The sequence below is a fragment of the Crotalus tigris genome, unplaced genomic scaffold (assembly GCF_016545835.1).
Source record: "Crotalus tigris isolate CLP2741 ecotype Arizona unplaced genomic scaffold, ASM1654583v1 scf7180000024318.704991, whole genome shotgun sequence".
NCBI classification, from domain to species: Eukaryota; Metazoa; Chordata; class Lepidosauria; order Squamata; family Viperidae; genus Crotalus; species Crotalus tigris.
The window spans coordinates 430,306-455,127 of NW_024100490.1; the positions used below are offsets into that span (position 1 = coordinate 430,306).

The 24,822-nt window shown below is 41.9% G+C and overlaps 1 protein-coding gene across 1 annotated transcript in view; it reads left to right on the top strand.

Annotated features, from left to right (window-relative positions):
* ANTXR2 (ANTXR cell adhesion molecule 2) overlaps nt 1–24,822 on the top strand; it is a 159,027-nt gene that overhangs the window by 53,692 nt on the left and 80,513 nt on the right. Inside the window, exons 9-11 of the mRNA XM_039325163.1 lie at nt 1,071–1,166; nt 4,665–4,734; nt 22,947–23,025. Coding sequence (XP_039181097.1) covers nt 1,071–1,166; nt 4,665–4,734; nt 22,947–23,025 — 245 coding nt within the window. The remainder of the gene's footprint in view (nt 1–1,070; nt 1,167–4,664; nt 4,735–22,946; nt 23,026–24,822) is intronic.

A 24,822-nucleotide genomic window follows, 5' to 3' on the forward strand; every position in this document is an offset into this window, starting at 1 on the left:
CAGAGATGTTTAGGAATCAACCTTTAACTGTCAGACTACAGCTGTAAATTATACTGTTTATGACTTACAGTAAATATTTAGTCTTTATGGAAAATTTCTTTTGAAGCCTGGCAGGAGAATATTTTCAGAGGCAGCATATTCTACCTCACGGGTGAACCAAAGTCTGTTACAGATGTTCAAAGTTACAACGGCTGGAAAAAAAACAAAAAAAAAACAAAAAACGTTTTTCACACCTATGACCCTTGCAGTATCCCCATGGTCATGTGATCAAAATTTAGCCACTTGGCAACTGGCATGTATTTATGATAGTTGCAGTGTCCTAGGGTCATGTGATCACTTGGCAAGAAAAGTCAATGGGGAAGCCAGATTCACTTAACAACTTACTAATTTAACAACTCTAGTGATTCATTTAACAATTGTGGCAAGAAAAGTCATAAAATGGGGTAAAAATCACTTAGCAACTGTCTTGCTTAGTAAAAGAAATTTTGGGTTCAGTTGTGGTTGTGAGCTGAGAACTGCTTATATTTGGCTTTTGGGGCCGAGCCAAAAAAAAGCTCCTGATTTAGTTTACTTTAAATTAAAATTAGTCCATATGATTATTCCCTTATATTTAATAATGATCCCCTATTGTGTTAATAATTTACCCTTTCCATCATATTAAAATCTATAATTTAATGACAACTACTGGATGGATTGTAAAGGGCTGCAGATAGCATCTCTCTTGTTTTACAATTTAAACAAAGAGAGACATTAAGAAGATGATGGTTTGGATAAACACATCTGCGATCCTAATTACACCCTCTCAAAATTCACGGGGAAATTTGGTGAAAAGAATTGTCACTGGGGATATATATCAACTGACCTCCCACTCTCTCCCTCCTTCTCCAGCTGCTTTACAAGAACAAGAATTTATTGATGTGTTTTGCTTTCTTTCTAAAACCATAGGCGTTAAATATAAACACTATCAAGCACTGAGTATAAAATATTAAGAGTTTATCTTGTTCTCAAAAGCCAGTGAGAAAACTTGGCATGGATCTACTTGCTGATAACTTGTTGGTTCTGCTTTTCAGAGGAATTTCAAGTAGTTCTAAGTGGAACAGGATTCACGTTGGGTAGGACATCAGAGAGTGTCGTCTGCAGTTACATGCTAAATGGATCAACCATAAGTAAGTATCCCTGCAGCAAAGAGCATTTGAGTCATCAGATTACAGATAGTCCTTAACTTACAACTGTTCATTTAGTGACTATCGGGTGTGAAACTTTGGCAGCGACCTGTCTCTGCGTTTCAACTTGCTTTTAGATAAAGAGGGTGGGAGGTGTTACTTTCAAGTGGGTAGACAGAGAAACGAAGCTTCTTCGATTCAGCTGCAGACCATGGGAGCCTGAAGCCTTGTCAAGGACACCCGAACAGGTGTGGATTTGAAGGGGACGGTTCCCATAACAAAGTGGACTTGTTGATATGGATTACATAAGACGTTGAGGGTTTGGCTGGGAAAACTATTGTTTAAGTCTGTGAACTGTTGTGGGAACCTCAGAGTTAGTTTTGCTTCGACCTAATCACACAGTGTATTCAATAAACCTCAAGATTTCGGAAATGGAATTAATCTGAAGTTTTATTTGGATTCTCGAGCTGGATGTTAATAGTGACCATTTGAAGTTACAACAGCACTGAAAAAAGTGACTTATGACTATTTGTCACACGACCATTGCAGCATCCCTGTGGTCGTGTGATGAGCATCCAGACACTTGGCAACTGGTTCATATTTATGACAGTTGCAATATCCTGGAGGTACGTGGTCCCCCTTTGTAACCTTCCAATGAGCAAAGTCAATGGGGAGGCCACATTCACTTAACAAATGTCCTGCCAACTTTACAACTGCAGTGATTCACTTAGCAACTGTGGCAAGAAAATGAGGCAAAACTCACTTAGCAGCTGTCTTGCTCATCAACAAAAAATTTGGGCTCAATTGTGGTCGTAAGTCGAGGGCTACCAGTATAAACTCTTGAACTCTCTGCTGTGTTCTTCAAGCTGGCCGAGAATATTGGAAGTGTGAGAATTTGGGTAAAACGGAAACAAGGACATCATAATATTGGAGGCAGTGGTAGGATTTAGCTGGTTTGCACCTCTTTGGCAGAACTGGTAGCTAATTTTTTGTTGCCCAGGCCCAGAATGGATTTCCGGAAGCGACATCCAGACGAAGAACCGGTTGTTCACATATTTGAGTCCCACCACTGATTGGAGGCATAAAAGTTTGTATGAAAAGGGAGACAGAGAGATCACAACTGTCTCCCTTTCATACAAATGATCATGCTTACCCATGTCCGTAGCGATCTTTGGGGGGCCTAAGATTGAATCAAGGAAGAGGAATATGTATTAAGGCAACACTTGACTTATTAACCACTTCCGATTTGTAATGGTATGCAGGAATGGTCTTGGCAGACAGGGGGAAGCATCCCTGCTTCAGACAAGAAGGCGGTGCAGAGAGTGGTGAGGATGGCAGAAAAGATAGTAATAGTAATAGTAGTAAAGTTGGAAGGGACCTTGGAGGTCATCTAGTCCAACCCCCTGCTCAGGCAGGAAACCCTACACCATTTCGGACAAATGGCTGTCCAGTCTCTTCTTAAAAACTTCCAGTGTTGGAGCATTCACCGCTTCTGGAGGCAGGCGGTTCCACTGATTAATTGTTCTCACTGTCAGGAAGTTTCTCCTTAGTTCTAGGTTGTTTCTCTCCTTGGTACTTCCCTCCCTTCCATCCAGAACATAAGCATATACTGTAAGCATTGCTTGAGCAGGGTCTGCAGGATTGTCTGGGACAGTACACACCCTCTTCACAACCTGTTTTCCTTCTTACCTTCTGGGAGAAGGCAGCTTCGTGGTATCCGAAGCAGAGCATCCAGATTCAGTCATAGTTTCGTTCCATACAGTATTAATCGTGTGAACTCTCAACTTTCCTCTTTCCACTATGTATTCAAGATGGACAGTGATTAACATTTATATGTTTTATATATATATGTAAGGATGTAGGTTTTTATGCATATGTTGTATATAGCACGTTTAAATGTGTGTTATGTATGTGTACACTTTGAGAGCAAGCACCTAAATCTCATTTTTAATGTGTGCCAGTGTGCCCACAATAAAAAAAAAAAGACAATAAAGGTTAACTGTCTAGAAAAGTCGCAGACTAGACAGCAGCCTGATAAACCAAATCTGAGGAGTGGAGGGTGGAGAAAGCATGTTGGAAAGGACCCTTCCTAGTTTTCAGGAGAATAAATGTAAGGGAGGAGACCCTACAATAACCCTGCAATAAAGGTAGCATTAATATAGGCAGTTCTCGACTTATGACCACAGTTGAGAAGGTTGCAAAAGGAGATCACGTGACCCCGGAACACTGCAACCATCATAAATATGAATCCGTTGCCAAGCATCCAAATTCTGATCACATGACCATGGGGATGCTGCAGTGGTTGTAAATGTGAAAAAATGGTCATAAGTCACTTTTTTTTCAGTGACGCTGTAACTTTGAACGGTCAACAAATGAACAATTGTAAGTTGAGGACTACCTGGAAGGAAGGCAGGTGTCCAGCAGGGACTTAGCTTGGAGTTCTTGCGCAACCAGAAGAGGCAAAAGGTGACTTCCCTAAAATCTATGTAACCTTATCTGGTTGTTCCTGCGGGAAGGATACCACAATAATAGAATAACAAAATAACGGAGTTGGAAGGGACCTTGGAGGTCTTCTAGTCCAACCCCCTGCCCAAACAGGAAATCCTATACCGTTTCAGACAAATGGTTGTCCAATCTCTTCTTAAAAACCTTCAGTGTTGGAGCACTCACAACTTCCGGAGACAAGTCGTTACACTGATTAATTAGTCCATCCAGTCTGGGAAGATTCTTATAACATGGTAGAAATCAGTAAAGTTGCTATCAGAAGTTATTCAGGCTGGTTGCTTGCTCCTGAAAATTGATGGTTCACTGATGGATTCTCTCATCTTTATGGATCAGAAGACATTCTCCGATTAGTAATAGTAATAGTAGTAAAGTTGGAAGGGACCTTGGAGATCATCTAGTTCAAACCCCTGTTCAGGCAGGAAACCCTACACCATTTCGGACAAATGGCTGTCCAGTCTCTTCTTAAACACTTCCAGTGTTGGAGCATTCACCACTTCTGGACCAGGTTGTTCCACTGGTTACGGTAATTGTTGTCACTGTCAGGAAATTCCTCCTTAGTTCTAGGTTGCTTCTCTCCTTGCTTAGTTTCCACCCGTTGCTTCTTGTCCTGTCTTCAGGCAACTTGGAAAATAGCTTGACTCCCTCTTCTTTATGGCAGCCCCTGAGATATTGGAACACTGCTCTCATGTCCCCCCTCGTCCTTCTCTTCATTAAACTAGACATCCCCAATTCCAGCAACCGTTCCTTATATGTTTTAGCCTCCAGTCCCCTAATCATCTTTGTTGCTCTTCTCTATATTCTTTCCAGAGTCTCAACGTCTTTTTTACATCGTGGTGACCAAAACTGGATGCAGTATTCCAAGTGTGGCCTTACCAAGGCATTGTAAAGTGGTATTAACACTTCACGTGATCTTGATTCTATCCCTCTGTTAATGCAGCCCAGCACTGACAATTATAGAGCTTATGGTGTTTTGATCTTTTGTTTGCTTGTTTTTAGATGTAAAACCCGAAAAAGTGGAAACCAATTTCATGCTGTGTCCAGCACCTGCTCTTCATGAAGTTGGACAGTAAGTACTTTATCCCATTGAGGCATAAGGTGGGGTGAGGGGAAGGAGCTTATTTCACGGATGGACAGGTAGTCCTCGACTTACAGCCGTGTGTTTAGCGATCATTCGAAGTTATGGCGACACTGGAAAAATAGACCTACGAGCAGTTCTTGCACCTAACAACTGTCGTAGCATCCCCATAGTCATGTGATCCAAATTTGGATATTTGGCAACTGGCATGTATTTACCACAGTTGCAACGTTTCAGGTCATGTGATTGCCAATTGTGGCCTTCCCAGCTGGCTTCTGACAAGTAAAGACAATGGGAAAAGCTGGATTAGCTTACCAACCTACTGATCCAGTTAACAACTGTGGGAAAACAGGAATAAAATCAATCAATCAATCAATCAATGGAGCTGGAAGGGACTTTGAAGGTCTTCTAGTCCAACCCCCTGCTCAAATAGGAGATCCTATACCAGTGGTTCTCAACCTTTTTAATGCCGCGACCCCCAACAGTGCAGCACTGTTTGCAGAATGGGACTTTTGGCGGGCTCAGCAGGGCAGAGACAGCCTGGACAATTCCCATTGGCTTTGGAAAGCCAATAGAATTAAATTCTATTCAAGAGAGTCTATTCTATTGGCTTTCAAAAGCCAATAGAATAAAAGAGAGTAGCGCAGCTAAGGAAAAGGGGGAAAAAATGGCGGACTGCGTTGTTTGGTGACCCCCGTGAAATGGTCGTTTGACCCCAAATGGGATCCTGACCCACAGGTTGAGAACCACTGTCCTATACCATTTCAGACAAGTGGCTGTCCAGTCTTTTCCTAAAGAAGCTCCCACAACTTCTGGAGGCAAAGCTGTTCCACTGGTTAATTGTGTTCTCGCTGCTGTTAGGAAGTTTCTCCTTAATTCCACGTTGCTTGTCTCTTTGGTCAGTTTCCAACCATTGTTTCTTGTCCTGCTCTCTGGTGCTTTGGGGAATAGGTTGACCCCCTCCTCTTTGTTACAACCTCTCATATCCTGGAATATTGCTATCATGTCCCCACTAGTCCTTCTTTTCTCTAGACCAGGGGTAGGCAATCTTTTATGACTTGTGGACTTCAACTCCCAGAATTCCTGAGCCAGCCATGCTGAGGGGAAACGGAGACTTTCCAAGCTGAGCCAGGCTGGCTCAGGAATTCTGGGAGTTGAAGTCCACGAGTCATAAAAGAGTGGTTTTGTGTTCTGCCTGCATCCCGTGGATGGGGCTTTGCTTGTTTGTGTGGACTGGTTGCTGGCATGCCGTGGCCCCGTACTGGTCCATGGACCGGGGCTTGGGGACCCCTGCCCTAGAGGTTTCCCTTTTGGTAGTGTATATACAGAGGGAACATTTTTTTCCTACTTCAGGAAAAAAAATGATGAAAAGAGATGGGCATTTGGAATGGGTGACTTTTTCGGAGGATATTAGAGTTGTTAGCATGTAGCTAGACATTTGCATAGCATACTTAGTAATCTGATTCTGTAAGCTTTGAGCTTAGGGCAGTCAGGAGCAGTTGGGAAGATAATTTTATGATTTGTTTAAAGAGTTTGGTGGGAAGCCTCCAATTGTAAAGTAACTAATACTAGCCCAACAGGCTAAATGAGAACGAGAAAAGCTTCATGTTTGGGTAGTGCCATTTCCCCCCCCCCCCTTTTTTTGGCAAGTACGGGTAGGGAGTTAGAGTTAGAATAGTAACCCTTAACTAGCATGTTGAGTAGAAAATTCTAGGCCAACATAATGCATATTTTAATGTGCTGAGGATAAAGTCCAAGTTGAAAGCACAGAAGCATTGCTCAATTTCTCTCCCCCCCCCCTTTAGAGTCTGAAATGGTACATCCGAACATCATGTTGAGCTCATCTGTTTTAGCTGCAAAGTGATCACTACAGTGCAACCTGCCAAATGAGCACAAAATGTGCTGAATTTTTATTGCATGTCTTTCCAACCTTGGTGCAAACGAGGAGAACATGTTGTATTTTTATTGTGTTGGGCTACAGTTGTAGTTTTATTGTGTTGGGCTACAATAGTCACGCTGGACAGGGTCGCTGCAGTCAGCACACTAAATTATAATGGTGGGGGCCAGACAAGCACTAAATAGACCTGAAGCGCTCTCTCTCTCTCTCTCTCTCTCTCTCTCTCTCTCTCTTTTGCATAGTCCATATTACAGATCTTTGGCCCATACATGCACAGATATTACATAATAAGGTGGACTTGCAAAAAGAATTTTAGCTCATTGGATGGACATATAAAGTCTTGTGGCTTTGGAGAGACTTAAAAAAAAATACAATGGGAAATTTGGCCTAGGTTGCTTGTAACCGAATACAGAGTTGACATCCTTGAAAGCAAATGTAGGTATTTGAACTTCTGACTTTTCTATTGGCATAATTTGTGCTGTTGTTGGACACCGAGCAAAGCCTCTCTTTCAAGTGGAGTGAGCTTTAGATGCTAACTCACTAGCAGTTTGCAAACTGCTTCTCTCCCTCCCTTCTCCAGTGGGGTTTGAATGTGGAGTAGATTAAGTTAAAACGATGCGAAAGTTATAGCCGTGTCTGCTGCTAATAAACGCAAATATGCTGGCACACGAGAGAAGACTAGCTAAAATAGTCATCGTTGGCAAATTGCTGGACTGGGTTGCCCTACTGACCAATCAAACATCTCTGTTGCCAGTTCCAGTTGAGGGAGGAGATTATCCATTATCCTTTGGCCCCCAACAAACAGTCTCCTGCCTTTTGCCTCGTTGACAAAGCTGAATTTATCAAAGGTTGGAGAAAGAATGACAGCATCTGTCAGCAGAGAGAGCAATGGCAAATTAGGAGTTAGAATAAACATTAGCATCCTGAGGCTTGCTTGCAGCGCACACATTAAACTAACACATTTTATTCTGAATTTACATAAGTTTAAGCTCACTCTTTTCTTTTATGGGTTCACTTTCTGCAGAGAAGGGGAAGCTGGCACATAAGGTATCAGAACTGGCACACAGATCCTGGGGGGGGGGGAGGGAATTCATTTAGCTTTCTTTTGACTTCTGAGGTTTTAGTAGTTGTGGGTTAGGTTTTTGAAGATTCGTGCCTGGTCTATTCCTATAGATTTTAGCATTGAAAAATACCCCTACCTCTTGTTTGGCCAATGGATTGAAAAAACCTTTGGGAATTCTGGTTGGCAGCCTGTACAAAACCCAGAGATTTTTATTTTGGTCTTTCTTCTCAGCTGCTAGATCAGTGGTTCTCAACCTTTTTAATGCCGCGACCCCCAACTGGTCGTAAGTCGAGGACTACTCAACCAGTCGTAAGTCGAGGATTACTCAACTGGTGCAGCACCGTTTGCAGAATGGGACTTTTGGTGGGCTCAGCAGGGCAGAGACAGCCTGGACAATTCCTATTGGTTTTTGAAAGCCAATAGAATTAGACTCTATTCAAGAGAGTCTATTCTATTGGCTTTCAAAAGCCAATAGAATAAAAGGGAGTAGCACAGCTAAGAAAAAGGGGAAAAAAATAGCGGACTGCATTGTTTGGCGACCCCCGTGAAATGGTCGTTCGACCCCAAATGGGGTCCCAACCCACAGGTTGAGAACCACTGTGCTAAATGTTTATGGAGAATCTCAATCATCCAGGTCATAGTTGTCCCAAAAGTGTTTTTTTCTAGAAGGTAATTGTATTTCCTTGGGTTTTTTTTTTCTTCTTCTTTGAAAAGGTTTTACTTCTCATCCAAGAATCTTCTTCAGAACTGAAGAAGATTTTTGGATGAGAAGTGAAATGTTTTCAAAGAAAAATAAAATAAAATAAAAAAACCCAAGAAAATCGAGTTGCCTTTTGGGAAAAAAAAAAGCACTTTGGGGACTTCTTAGCTGCTAGTTTTCTGATCATCCTCATTGCTTGTCTTGACAATTGTGACAGTTGGTTTGGTCCCTTTTAAAGTTTTGCAGCTAGCACTAGACCAGGGGTAGGCAACCTTGGCTCTCTTTATGACTCGTGGACTTCAACTCCCAGAATTCCTGAGCCAGCCATGCTGAGGGGAAAGGGAGAGTTTCCAAGCTGAGCCGTGCTGGCTCCGGAATTCTGGGAGTTGAAGTCCACGAGTCATAAAAGAGCCAAGGTTGCCTACCCCTGCACTAGACGCAGGCAGTCCTCAATGTATGATCACAATTCAGCCCAAATGTTCCGTTGCTAAGTAAGGCAGTTGTTAAGTGAGTTTTGCTCCATTTTACAACCTTTCTTGCCACAGTTGTTAAGGGAATCACTGCAGTTGTTAATAACACAGTAATAGTAGTAAAGTTGGAAGGGACCTTGGAGGTCATCTAGTCCAACCCCCTGCTCGGGCAGGAAACCCTACACCATTTCGGACAAATGGCTGTCCAGTCTCTTCTTAAAAACTTCCAGTGTTGGAGCATTCACCACTTCTGGAGGCAGGTTGTTCCACTGGTTAATGGTTCTCACTGTCAGGAAGTTTCTCCTTAGTTCTAGGTTGCTTCTCTCCTTGATTAGTTTCCACCCGTTGCTTCTTTTCCTGCCTTCAGGTGCTTTGGAAAATAGCTTAATTCCCTCTTCTTTATGGCAGCCCCTGAGATATTGGAATACTGCTATCATGTCCCCCCTTTTCCTTCTCTTCGTTAAACTAGACATACCCAATTCTCGCAACCGTTCCTTATATGTTTTAGCCTCCAGTCCCCTAATCATCTTTGTTGCTCTTCTCTGTACTCTTTCTAGAGTCTCAACATCTTTTTTACATCGTGGTGACCAAAACTGGATGCAGTATTCCAAGTGTGGCCTTACCAAGACAGTTGTTAAGTGAATCTGACTTCCCCATTGCCTTTCTTGTCAGAAGGTTGCAAGAGGTGATCACATGATCCTGGGACACGGCAGCCTTCATAACTGTGAGTCAGTTGCCAAGAGTCCGAATTTTGATCACGTGACTCTAGGGATGCTCAACAGTTGCAAGTGTGAAAACTGGGCACAAGTCATTTTTTCAATGCTGTTGTAACTCTGAACGGTCACTAAATAAATGATTCTTCTATCTGTATTCAAAATGCTATCTGGCCAGCGCAGAATGGAGTGGAGAGATTCACAAATCTTACATACCTTTCATTAAATATGAAAACATAATAAACTTGTATTTTAACAGCCTTTGAAATCAGAGAAGTTGCTTTGAATTTCTTTCTCTCTCCTGAATTTCATTGGGTTGGCCTACTTTACAGGTCTATTTAAAAGATAAATACGGGGTGGGAGCGAAACAACGTATGAGCTTCTTTAAACTTAGAAACTTTCTGGGAGACAAATATAATTAAACATAGCCCTGCAATTCAACCCTTACTTGTGGTTTTTTTATTGCACTCTAAAGTCAGGAGTAAGCCCTCTAGATTCTCCATCCTGTGGTCCAGAAGACTTCTGAAAACCTCAGTTGATGTTGGATGAACATTACAGCTCATTTATATTGGCTGGTTCGCCATCTTGCATTTTGTTAAAAAGAAAACAACAGCCTTCACAGTTCTGCTTTATAGCTTGAGAAGTCTCTGTTCTCTTGGCCAGCCCCCACTTTCAACAGCAAGCTGTTTTCCAACAAGATAATAATATACCCATTTCTTTCTGTAAAGCAACTTTGGAAGCTCAAGTGAGATTTATGCTTTATTGCATCCAACTGATTTTGAAACCTAGGTTTTTTTTTATTATTATTAATTCACAGCAGCATCTGGCTAAAGAGGAGGGCAAGGGGATTATCAGACCCATAAACCAGACACAGCTGAGTCATTCTGGAAGAATACGATATGGTTGATAGGCAACCGTGTCCTCCTAAAACCAGTTTGCAAAGAAGAAATGATGATATAGTGCAATCCTCTGCATGCTATTCAGAAGTGCACCTCAGTTGAGTTTAGTAGGAGTTACTCTCAAGTGTCCTCGACGTACAAGAGTTCATTTGGTGACTGTTCAAAGTTACAGCGGCACTGAAAAAAGTGACTTATGACCGTTTTTGACACGTACGACCCTTGCAGCATCCCCATGGTCACGTGATCAAAATTCAGACACTTGGCAACTGACTCATATTTACGGCCGTTGCCGTGTCCCAGCGTCATGTGATCCCCTTTTGCCACCTTCTGACAAGCAAAGTCAGCGGGGAAGCCAGATTCACTGAATAACTTCGTTACTTTTGCAACAGTGGCAAATATCGGTAGCTCAGGGGTAGGATGAAGGTGAAGGTTCGTTCTCCGAGTTGTGGATTGGTTTCTGAACGTTTCGTTACCAGGCTAGGTACCATCTTCAGCAGAGTTTAGGGGATGCCAGTGTTCTTCGATCTGTAAGGGTTTGGGGTGTGTCAAGAGCCGAGGTGGCGCAGCAGTTAGGGTGCAGTACTGCAGGCCACTTTAGCTGACTGTGTTCAGCAGGTCAGCGGTTCAAATCTCACCGGCTCAAGGTTGACTCAGCCTTCCATCCGTCCGGGGTAGGTAAAATGAGGACCCAGATTGTTGGGGGCAATGTAAATATATATATATATATATATATATATATACACACACATTGCTTACTGGTGTACACCGCTTAGAGAGTGCTTGCACTTAAAGCGGTATATAAGTCTCATAAATAAATAAATAAATAAGTGAGGATCTTGTGATGGGTCTGGAGTGAGTCATCAGTGAGAGGCTTGTGATGGGTGTTGTGATGGGGAGGTTACATCATTGGGGGGTGAACTACTGGTGGGTGCCTTGCATGGGTTGGTTGAGGGTCGGTGCCATCGCTGGTTGGCTGTGCGGTTGATTTGGATTCTGAGGGCTTTGTAGGCTGGTTGTAGGTCAGTGTGCCCATTGATGTGTACCTCCCAATGATCCTGACCTGATGTAACCTCCCCATCATTAGATTCATTGATGACTAACACCTGACCCATCACAAGACCCATCACAGACCCTCACTTAGGAACATAAATTTTGGACTCAGTGGTGGTCATAAGTTGAAGAATACCTGTACCAATATCGTCGTCATCAGCCATTCAGCTGTTCTATGGATTAGCACTCTCCATGCCCCTCTGTCTCACACCATTTCCTGCAGATCCGCCATGGTCATCTGGTGTCAGCCTTTATAGTGTCCAGCCAACAAGTGCTAGGGCGGCCCCTTCTCCTTTTTTGGCTGATCACTCCTAGCACTATTGACTTTTCGAATGAGCAGCAAAGATAATCAGGGGACTGGAGGCTAAAACACATAAGGAACAGTTGCTGGAATTGGGTATGTCTAGTTTAATGAAGAGAAGGACGAGGGGGTACATGATAGCAGTCTTCCAATATCTCAGGGGCTGCCACAGAGAAGAGGGAGTCAAGCTATTCTCCAAAGCGCCTGAAGGCAGGACAAGAAGCAGTCAAGGAGAGAAGCAACCTAGAATTAAGAAGAAATTTCCTGACAGTTAGAACAATTAATCAGTGGAACAATCTGCCTCCAGAAGTTGTGAATGCTCCAACACTGGAAGTTTCTAAGAAGAGACTGGACAACCATTTATCTGAAATGGTATAGGGTTTCGTGCCTGAGCAGAGGGTTGGACTAGAAGACCCCCAAGGTCCCGTCCAACTCTATTATTCGATTCTATTCTAATTGGCAAAATTATTGCATTAACTAATCCGCATTTGGTTGTAAGGCTGACGTCTTTATTCTCCCAGATGTTATTCATGGCAGACATTGTAGTGTCTAACATTAACGGTCAAGGCAAATTGGTGCCAGATTAGAGTTAACGGACTTCAAGGGGTTTGGACCTAGGTCTCTTACAGGGCACAGAGAGTCCAAACTGATAATACATTTGACCCTCCCCTCCAGGTCAGCCTGGTCTTCTCCTACCGTAAGGTCTCATCCCTCTTTTCTTCTTTTGGTCTGGATATCACAAGTAGAGCAAACACCCCCACACACACACACATTTTTAGCCTTGGTTTGGTGCACATAACAATATTTTTTCTCAGTCTCCCCCTTTTGGAAATGTTCCTGAAGAATTCTTCCCAACTTGTCCAAAAAAAAGAAAAAGAAAAAAAAAAGAAGGCAATGTGAAGATTTGGGTTTTAAAACATTCACACCGGTTGATGATTACAGAATATTATCCATCCAATTTCTTTCTAATATTTCCTATGCACTTTCCTTTCTCTTTTCCACACCCGGCTTTTTTTTTTTATGGCTGTCCTAAATTTGAAGAGGTTTTTATTATTATTATTATTATTTTTAAAAAACATAGAAACCACACGAACGCGTTCCTACAGATATAGGAGATCATTATAGACTTCTGTTGGTGCTGCTGCAACTTACTTACAAATTTGTCAGTGAATCGAGGTGAATATACAGTAGTGGCCAAAACTGTGGAAACCTTTTGGGAAAAGTGTATTTTTGAGGTTTGATGGCTAATAACACCACTTTTTTTTGGAGTAGTACCATAAAATTATATATCAGTGGAAAGATAATCTAATCAAGAATGTAATGCAACAAAGTTTGTTCAATGATCTGTACTGTATTCTATGGAAAGTTACAGCCAAAGAACCAGAAAAAGGAAGCACAACTTGCTTAGGTTGATATCAGGTAGCTTTCCTTCATCTGATTGTAGCCAATGAGCATGAGTGTTTAGAGAGCCAATCAGGTGTCCTCTTGTTTTGGTCATGAGCCAATCAGATCACAGTAGGATTCAGTGATTGATGTCCTGCATTGAAGCTGAGAGGAAGACATTTGTCAGTGTGTTATGTGATCGCTATCCAGTTGGTTGGGTTTTTTGGTGTTCTTTCATTTAGTGAGCTTGTAAAACATAATAAAATTAAAGTAATGGTGCAAAGAGTTGACTGGTCGCCCAGAAAGCGATGCAAAACAGTATTATTAAGTGAATAAGGCTACAGTTATAAAGAAATTAGAAGAAAAAATGGTGGAAACTTAACCAAAGATGGCATTTCTAGTGTACACTTCTCCCAAAAGGTTTCCACAATTTTGGCCACTACTGTACGTATCCCAGGATAATGTTGTAGGATCCAATCTGGCTCGGTCGCCAGAGGTTTTTGTCTTCTGGACTCGTTCTGGAGCCCATTCCAGGAAATCTCTCTCTGATAGCCCAAAGCACAGAGGGAAGTTCCCTGAAGGTAAGTACCAGCATGAATCCCGGTGACCAACCCAGATCGGATCCTACAAATCTATCAGCCTTGGAGATGTTGGGAGCTTTGATCTTTTTGCTAGAGCTCTTGAACGAAGCTCTGCTGGTCTTGTAACTGCTGGTCCTTCCATTGGATTGGAAGGCCCCAACTTTGAATTTCCAATGGCCAGTTTCCTTTCAAAGGGAAGAAGGGACTTTTCTTTCCATTTCTCAATTTTACAGAGCGGATTTTTCCCATGGGCTTCACCCTCAGGCCGAGCAATGGTATCCGAGGAGTGGTCAGCATTATGATGCTATTGTTTTATCTTTATTTGTTTTAGAGGAATGCAGGGAAGGGGCGGCTGTGCAAGGTGCCGGCTATTTAGTGTGTTTGTCTAATTAACTTTTGGCGAAAGATTCCGAACCATTAAGAAGCTAGTTAGTAGCGCTCCGGAATAAACACATCTGGTCCTGCAAAGAGGTTCTGCCTGGTGATGGGTGACAGATGTGCTGATGGCTCCCTCTGTCCTCTCCTTTAAATAATTAACAATGTGCTGGTGGACAAGTCCTCAAAGCCAGCTGTTTGCTCCACCCTCATTAGCTTGCAGCATCTAGTCTAGTGGGAGTTTTTTTTCCGGCTTTTCCAACAAAAGTCTTTTGCTGGGCAGGGGTTGTGGGGAACGGGGAAATCACATCTTTTGAAACAAGACTAGACATTTGGCTTCTGGGGTTTACAAAGGCCCTTGAGGAGGTTGCAGTGTAGCCCAGACCACCCACACGAGAAAGTGTGTGCATTGGCTTGAGAGATTGATCTCTGCTTCTAGACACAAAAGGCATCTAGACCAATCCCACCCAGATGTTTTCATTGTTGAGAGGTGGTGGTGAACATCCCTCTTTCGAAAGCGGTAGTGACTTGTCGGAAGAATTATTTTCCCGGCTGTCCATCCTGGAACATCTGGGGACTTATGGGTAATTGCAGCGATGGAGGCAGAGAAGAGGACAGAGCAAGAGCAAGAAAGAGGACACAAATTCCACCGATTTGTAGATTTGTAAACCATCTCTACTCCATATTCTAATTGGAAAGTCTGGTTTTGCACGGCAGTGGATGCTCTGATTTGGAGAACAGGAAGACCAATGCTTCGTTTGCTTTATTCGCAAGAAAATATACATCTTATTGCTATATGTGGTTTAGGTCCGTTGGTGGCCCTTGAGACAGGCCACAAAGAACAATATTTAGTACTTCACTTTTTTAAAAAAAAAACATCCAAACTTCATTACATTTTATTCTGATTGGCAAAGCAATTCTCACTGGCATTGTCTTGTGATTTGGGCTGTTTCTGCAGTCTTTTTTTTTTCCCCTAAAAAAAAAAAAAATGGTTTTTTTTCCCCCCCACAACAGTCAACAATAGCGCAGCTGTCCTTCTGTCTAGTAGAGATCTCAAACCTGCAATTTGGCAACAAGAAAGGAACAAATTGGATAAATACCAGTAAGTGGTTGCAAAAAAAAAAAAAAGGGGGGGGGGAGACTGAAATGAACTCTACAACTTGTTTGATAGAAATGATTTAAAGAGGCATATGGTATAGTTAAGAATGCTTTCAAAAACATTGGCCTACTTTCGTGAATCGTTTTTTTCCATTATTTTAAAGTTATTAAAGCTAAAAGAAAGTGAAGTCAGGATGTGAATGGTATATATTTAAAGCATACATCTCTCTCTCTCTCCCCACAAGCAATGCACATCATTCACTGATAATTCAGGACAAAGTTGACCTAAGGACAATGCTTTTAATTAATCAATCTTTCAATTAATTAATTAATCAGTAATTTAATGAAGAGAAGGACGAGGGGTGACATGATAGCAGTGTCACCAATATCTCAGGGGTTGCTACAAAGAACAGGGAGTCAAGCTATTCTCCAAAGCACTGAAGGCAGGACAAGAAGCAACGGATGGAAACTAATCAAGGAGAGAAGCAACCTAGAACTCAGGAGAAACTTCCTGACAGAACAATTAACCAGTGGAACAATCTGCCTCCAGAAGTGGTGAATGCTCCAACACTGGAGGTCTTTAAGAAGAGACTGGACAGCCATTTGTCAGAAATGGTATAGGGTTTCCTGCCTGAGCAGGGTTGGACTAGATGACCTCCAAGGTCCCTTCCAACTGTTGTTGTTATTATTATTATTATTATTAATCATCATCGCACAATCAGCCAGATGTTCAGACTGGATTTGGCATTTTTGTCTACATATCAAGTTCTCACCAAGGACCTGGGATAGGCAGATGTGGATGTTTGATGGTATTACATAGGATGGAAGCAGTTCCTAGTAAGGCCGCCTTTTGCAATTGACTAATGGCGAATTTGTCAATGCCAGTGGTGTTCAAGTGGTGCTCCAGTTGTTTTGGGATTGCACCCAAGGAGCCTATGACTATTGGTACTACCCTTGCTTGCTTTTGCCACAGTCTTTCTATTTCTATTTGTAGGTCTTTGTATTTTGTTATCTTCTCCAGTTCTTTCTCTTCTATTCTGCTATCTCCAGGCACTGCCACGTCCACTATCCAGACTTTTTTGTCTTTCTTATCGACAATTGTTAAGTCCGGGGTGTTATATTGCAGGTGCTTCTTCTTCTTCTTCTTGTTGTTGTTGTTGTTGTTGTTATTATTATTATTATTATTATTATTATTATGTTACTGAAGATGTGGGGCTGTTGATAAAAATGGGTGGGGTGAGGATCACTGTCTGTCAAGATTATTTATTATTGGTTGGGACCACTTTCTCATGGCGGTCAAGATCCAGTGCAGGTAGTCCTCGACTTATGACCACAATTGAGCCCAAATTTATGTGGCTAAGTGAGACAGTTGTTAAGTGAATTTTGCCCCATTTTACGACCTTCCTTGCGGCATTTGCTAGGTGAATCACTGCAGTGGTTAAGTTAGCAACAGGGTTGTTAAGCGAATCCGGCATTCCCCGTCGACTTTGCTGATCAGAAGGTCACAAAAGGGGACCACACAACCCCAGGACAAGGCAACCGTCACAAATATGAATCAGCTGCAAAGCATCCGAATTTTGATCACGTGACCAAGGGGACGCCGCAACGGTCCTGAGAAAAATATTCATAAGTCCCTTTTTTTCAGTGCTGTTGTAACTTCGGCCACTAAGTGAACGGCTGTAACTCAAGGACTATCTGTAGTTGAGCCCAGAATTTGGAGAGCCTTCTGCATTTCTTTTTGCCAAATTGCAGGTTTGAGATCTCTATTAGGCAGAAGGACAGCTGTGCTATTGTTGAGTGTTGGGGAAAAAACCCATTTTTTTAGGGGGGGGGGAAGGCTGCATAAACAGCCGGGATCACAAGAAGAGGCCAGCAAGAATTGCTTTGTCCCGGCCTCGCTTTTGTGACCTTCGCAAAATGAGGCAAGACTCCCTTAACAGCTGTCTCACTTAGCAACAGAAACTTTGGGCTCAAGGACGGCCTGTATGCTTGTGACGTGAGTGCGGTTAGTTTTCACCTTCATTGTTTCCTTTGCTTTCCCAAATTATCTCAGATATTCTTCCAGCCATCCAAGGATCTCCTAACTGCGTGCGTAGTCTTATTAATAATAACTAATCATTATTCCATGCTGGCTAGGGAATTCTGGGAGTTGAAGTCCACAAGTCTTAAAAGTTGCCAAGTTTGGAGAGCCCTGATATGGGCCTAATTTGATCTGGAGGTTTGAAATTTGGAGTGCGCTTGACATTCAACAGCCGTCCAGTTTAATAATAATAATAATAATAATAATAATAATAATAATAATAATAATAATAATAATAGTCATAGGCTCCTTGGGTGCAATCCCAAAACAACTGGAGCACCACTTGAACACCATTGGCATTGACAAATTTGCCATTAGTCAATTACAAAAGGCGGCCTTATTGGAACTGCTTCCATCCTGCGACAATACCTGTAATACCATCAAACATCCACATCTGCCTATCCCAGGTCCTGGGTAAGGACTCGATAGGTAGACAAAATGCCAAATCCAGTCTGAACATCTGGCTGACTGTGCGATGATCCAAAATAATAATATATCCCTCTGTTAATGCAGCCTAGCACTGTGTTGGCTTTTTTGGCAGCTGCAGCACACGGCTGGCTCATATTTAAGTGATTGTCCATTAGGACTCCGAGATCCCTCTCACAGTTACTACTGTTGAGCAAGGTACCCCTTATACTATAGCTGTGCATTTGGTTTTTCTTGCCTAAATGTAGAACCTTACTTTTTTCACCATTGGATTTCATTTCGTTAGATAGCGCCCAGTGTTCAAGTCTGTCCATATCCTCCTGTATCCTAAGCCTGTCTTCTGGAGTGTTGGCTATTCCTGCCTCAAGATGTAACTCAAAAGTCTCGTCCAAACATTAGAAATAGGGAGGAATCAAACACCTCCAGCTGCTTCATTTTCTCCACAGAAAGAAATGAAAAGAGTGAGAATGGCAGATCTTTAGAGAGCATTAAATCTTCCAGCTGGAGGTCATCAGAGCTTTCACCCCCAACAAATGTTTGAAATATTTCCTGGAGAGAGCAGAGATGTAGAAAATCAGCACAGCGCCTCCAAATTATCTAGCAAAGATCCTCCATTATGTCGATTAAATCAGCATGGAAAGGGCGCCACTTTGAAATAAAGCTTTCAAAACTATATGAAAACTATAGTTAATTGCATTCTGCACTTAGTGTTCAGGGGGTGGGCGGGTCAGATCTGGCGAGCGGCGCTAACAAATGCACACTGACTTGTCCATGTGGGGTATTGTGCTTTGCGGCTTCCGATTACTGGATGGTTGAAATATCAAGAGCGTTGGCATAATAGTTTGGCCTGGGAAGAGGCCCCCTCATCGCTCATTTCATTGGGGTGCCAGGTCAGCAGGGCATACTTAGCAAAGCTTGGCCTGGTCTGAGGAGGACTCATTTGTTTTAGTGTTGTGCCTTGCTGGCAATGTTCTTTGTTGGGTATTTAGGAGAAGTAGTCTAATACAGTGAATTACAGTGCCACAGAGAAAGTTGACATGGAGAGCAATAAATGGCCCTTATTGCTGTCTCCCCCTGTCTCAAAAGCAATAAACATTTGGGTAGTGCCTGTGTTGGCCTGGCACCCATTCATACATTATTGAGTGTTCCAAACCTGCCCCAGTCATGCCCAATGTAAAAATCCAGTTTGTGTCACAAGCGCACCCTGGGCTACTTGAGCCTATACTGGTAGTCCTGAGCTCACAACCACAACTGAGCCCCACATTTAAGTTGCTAAGCAAAACATTTGTTAAGTGAATTCTGCCCAATTTCTTGCCACAGTTGTTAATAAGGGAATCACTATTGTGCAGAGGTCTTCAAACTTGGCCCTTTTATGACTTGTGGACTTCAACTCCTGAGGAATTCTGGGAGTTGAAGTCCATAAGTCATAAAAAGGCCAAGTTTGAAGACCTCTGCTGTATACAGTGTAAAAACCTGATGGGCTTAGAGCAGGGGTCTTCAAACTTGGCCCTTTTATGACTTGTGGACTTCAACTCCCAGAATTCCTCAGCCAGACACCCCAGCTGAGGAATTCTGGGAGTTGAAATCCACAAGTCATAAAAGGGCCAAGTTTGAAGACCTCTGCTGTAGTGGTTACGTTAGTAACACGGTTGTTAAGTCAATCTGGCTTCCCCGTTGACTTTGCTTGTCAAAAGGTCGCAAAAGGTGATCACATGACCTCATAAATGTAAGTCAGTTGCCAAGCAATTGAATTTTGGTCACCTGACCCTGGGGATGCTGCAACAATTGTAAATATGGGAAAAGGTCACAAGTCACTTTTTCAGTGCTGTTGTAACTTTGAACGGTCACTAAATGAATGCTTAAAAGCCCAGTCTGAATGAGGATTTTTGTCAATTAAATACCCGAGCACATAACACTTGGACATGGGAATAATTAATGTTGAAAAAAGAAGGGCAGATTCTGACGTTCGCACCTTAATGCATAGCATTGCAGGTGAATTTCACAAAAGTTCTGAAAATAAGTATGTTTCCATATATGTTTTAGAAACAAATCTTTAGGGGATATTTCAAGTCTGTTTTGATCTATCTTTCAGTTCTGAGAAATCTACAATCCTGAATAGAGTGAGTCCTCGACTTACGACCACAATTGAGCCCAATATTTATGTTGCTAAGTGAGACATTTGTTAAGTCGCTGGGGAATTCTGGGAGTGAAGTCCACCTGTCTTTAAACGGCCAAGGTCAAGAAACACTGACATAAAGGATAGTTGAGATAAACTGTCATATAGCTGGCAGAACTGGTTCAAGAAAGGCCGTGGTTTAGCTTTAATAATTTTATAAAGAACAGACGGAAATTTGATCAAATATTATTAAAAACAGATGAAAACCTGATTAAGAAGCTTTACAGATTTCTGCTAAACTTGAAGATGGAAGAAGAACAAGTAAAAGAAACAATGATAACATAGGCAAAAAACTTTGGATATTCTATTGACTTGGAAGACTGGCAAAAATTAGGGGATAGAAATATGAAATTGACTAAAGCAGTTTCGTATAAAGAAAATTTGTATAAAATGTTTTATAGATGGCCTATGACACCGGTAAGATTAGCCAAAATGTTTAAAAATACTTCAAATAATTGCTGGAAATGTAAACAAAGGCCAAATACTTGCTACCATATCTGGTGGGTATGATCCCTTCCCTAACCCCATAAAACCCAATAAAAACTTTTATAAAAAAAACAAAAATAAATAAATAAAATGCTCCTGAGACCGTAAATCCACAAACATCTGTGAAGATCTGACTCTTCCAGCTGAAAGATAAGCATATAAGGAAACTTGCTGAGGCTGTTCGAATTCAGACCAGGAGCAGCTGATCTCTAATCCTTAACATGTGTTTGGGTTTTCCCAAAGTTATTTGAAGAAAGAAGAAACCACTTTCCTATTTATGTTTCTCTGCTGCCTAATTTCTCTTTTGTAGAAAGCCCCACCAAGTCCTAATTAGGGGCCTTTATGCTATTTCTATGTTGTTGGCGTGGTAATTAGTGTGTTTATTGCCAGTCCTGACATTTTTATGGACATGAGTGAATCCATGTAATTCTTCACATCTCAAGAACTGACAGTTGGATTGACCACTCCAATTTTTTTTTTTCAGATAGTTATTTTTATTACTTCTATGCTCCTGGGAGGACAGTTGAGCTAGGATTCATAGTTATGGTTTTCTATTGATAACAATATTGGCCATATACGTCTTTTGTAAGTTAAGTTGAGTCCAGGGTTTTGGGTCTCATTGGGCCATTGGCCAGCAGGATGAGTTGCTGGTACTGCCTTTTTACCACTGAATGTTTCTTAACTGTAACTTGGTCTACTAATCTGTTTCCAGATCCAGTACGAAGCATTGATACTGAATCTCTTGAATAGGGACCAAGAATATTTATCTATATTCACTCAACTCACTTTATAATGCCCTGGTAAGACCACGCTTGGAATGCTGCATCCAGTTTTGGTCGCCACAATGTTAAACAATGTTGAGACTCTAGAAAGAGTACAGAGAAGAGCAACAAAGATGATTAGGGGTTTGGAGGTTAAAACATATAAGGAACGGTTGCTGGAATTGGGTATGTTTAGTTTAATGAAGAGAAGGACAAGGGATGACATGATAGCAGTGTTCCAATATCTCAGGGGCTGCCATAAAGAAGAGGGAATCAAGCTATTCGCCAAGGTACCTGAAGGCAGGACAAGAAGCAACGGGTGGAAACTAATCAAGGAGAGGAGCAACCTAGAACTAAGGAGACATTTCCTAACACTGAGAAAAATTAACCAGGGGAACAATTTGCCTCGTGAAATTTGCCTCTGAAATGGTATAGGGTTTCCTGCCTGAGCAGGGGGTTGGACTAGATGACCTCAAAAGTCCCTTCCATCATCCAGTTAGAACAATTAACCAGTGGAACAGCCTGCCTCCAGAAGCGATGAATGCTCCAACACTGGAAGTTTTTAAGAAGAGACTGGACAGCCATTTGTCCCAAATGGAGTAGGGTTTCCTGCCTGAGCAGGGGGTTGGACTCGATGACCTCCAAGGTCCCTTCCAACATTATTATTATTATTATTATTATTATTATTATTATTATTATTATTATTATTATTATTATTATTATTATTATTGTCATCGTTGTTGTTGTTGTTATTGTGTGTTATGGTTCATGGGGTTGCAAAGAGTTGGACACAACTTAGTGACTGAACAACAACAAAATGCACTCAAGTCTTGAGTAATCTATGGAGGTCTCTCGTCCAGAAGCCCCGTGAAGTAAAAAAGTCTTATTGTTTACATGAGACTTTTCTTATTTAATTTTCGACTTACAACCATTTATTTAAAGACCGTTTAAAGTTACAATGGCACTGAAAAATGTGACATGACTATTTTTCATACTTACGACTGTTGCAGCATCCCCGTGGTTATGTAATCAAAATTGGGGTGCTTGGCAACTGGTTCCTATTTATGATGGTTGCAGTGTCTCAAGGTCATGTGATCCCCTTTTGGGACCTTCTGACGAGCAAAGTCAATGGGGAAGCCAGATTTACTTAACCGGTGTTCCTAGAAGAGATCAACCCCGACTACTCTTTAGAAGGCCAGATCCTGAAGTTGAAACTCAAGTCCTTTGGCCACCTAATGAGAAGGAAGGACTCACTGGAGAAGAGCCTGATGCTGGGAAAGATGGAGGGCAATAGAAGAAGGGGACGACAGAGAATGAGGTGGCTGGATGGAGTCACTGAAGCAGTAGGGGTGAATTTAAATGGACTGCAGAAGATGGTAGAGGACAGGAAGACCTGGAGGAACGCTGTCCATGGGGTCGCGATGGGTCGGACACGACTTCGCAATTAACAACAACTGCAGTGATTCACTTACCAACTGTGGCAAGAAAGGTCGTAAAATGGAGGCAAATGGAACAACGCTCACTTAACAACTGTCTCTCTTAGCAATAGAAATGCTCTGTTCAATTGTGCCTGTAAGTCGAGGACTGCCTATAGTTTAATTCTGAATTTTTGCTTTGAGCTGTTTAGCAAACCAGTTAACACCATTAAGATTTGGCTCAAATGTCACATGTTTTAACTATATCTGGTCAATCCACTGTATAGGCATACTATTAAATGTTGTGATTTCTTCTTCTTTTCTTTCAGAACTATGGATGTCTTCGTTAGTTTGAATCAAGGGCAATCGCTCATTTCCAGCTCTTTAACCATTACGGCAACAGAATGTGTAAGTACACAGCCAATAAGAGCCAGAAAGAAGTATATTTATATCGGGGAGGCTATATTTTTTAAAACAAAACTAGGTAATCCATATCTGAGTATCTAATTTTAAAAGAGGCTATACTCATGAGATGCATCTGAAGCCAGGCATACTTGCTTTCACTTTTATTTAAAAAAAATGGCAGGGATTATTATCCTAAAAGTTTCTATGGAGATTCTCAGTCATCCAGGTCTTAGTTCTCCCAAATGTGCTTTTTCATGAGGCAACTGGACTTCGTTGTTTTTCTTTTGCTTCTCATCCAAGAAGCTTCTTCTGCTCTGACTGGATGGTGGGGAATGGAAGGATTTATACTCCTTGCAGACAGCTGGTGGTTTGCATTCTTTTAGAGAATCATTGAGGCCATTTGGAAGTTTACCTCAGAGTCACCTAAGTAGTACAAGTGGGTGTGGATCCTTCTTGGAACTGCTGAAAGGACCGTGTTGTAGACTGGAGATAGATGATGTTGTACCCCTCCCCCTCTGTTGAGAGAGGGCTGTTCAATTTTGACACAGATGGCCTCTTTGACCCCTCTTTCAAACCAGTGGTCTTCTCTGTCCAAAATGTGGACCTTGCTGTCTTTCAAAGAGCGCCTTTGTCTTTTAAATGCAGATGCAGTCTTCAAAGAAAAACAAGAAAGTCCAGTTGCCTCATGAAAAAGCATCTTTGGGTATCCTAAAAGTTGTTACTCTGGCTGCCAACTTTCAAATGAACTTGGCTGCCACGGCAATGGGAGGAGGGAAATGTATTATTTTCGTTTAGACATAACAATAACTGTTCTATGTGAACCAAGGTCACGCTACCTAAGTTTTGGCGGGCTGAGGCTTCCCTTAGAAAGCCCGTCAAAATAGCTAATTGGGGATTGTGATTTATGACATATTAGGGGTGGGAAGTTCAACTTGTTACTTTGTAACCTGGGGGGGGAAAACTTTCAGTCTTGGTTTCCCCTTTGCTTGTGCTGATACTATGTAGCCATTAAATATATTCTTTGAGGAAAGCAATTGCCTCAGAGTTCTTATTTCTATTGGTCTCATCAATCGGAATCGTGACACTTACATCTTAGGTGGGCATTATTTGAGTCAATAGCAAAGGCCACTTCATTTAACATATATTTTGGGGAGCTGGGAAGGATGAAGGATGAAGTCTGAGTGATGCAGAGTTGGTCAAGCTAGACAGAATCAAAAGTATCCTCTTATTTCTTGGGAGAAAACTTGGGGATTTTTCTTTCGTTTTTGCTGTTAATCTGATATTTGTTTTGCTTTTATATGTACAGGTAGTCCTCAGCTTAACAACCATTCATCTAGTGACCGTCAAATGTTGACAAAAGTGACTTATAACCAATCCTCACACTTATGACCACTGCAGCATCTCCACAGTCAGGTGATCAACAGTTGGGTGCTTGGCAACCAGCATGAATTTCTAATGGTTGCGGTGTCTTGCAGTCATTTGTTCACCCTCTGTGACCTTCCCAGCCAGCTTTTGACAAGCGAAGTCAATGGGGGAAGCTGGATTCGCTTAACAACTGCCAGACTCACTTAACGAGTGCAGTGATTTGCTTAGCAACCCCGGCAAAAATAAAAAAGAGTTATAAAGTTGGGTGTGACTCAATTAACAGCCGCCTTAGCAATGGAAATTCTGGTCCCAAATGTGGTCGTAAGTTGAGGACTATCTGCAACTGTAGGCTCATGCTGTACTCTTTGTGACTTTCCTACCTCCGAATGACAAGAAAACATTCCTCTTATTTTTCGGCAATTTGCATGGCAATTT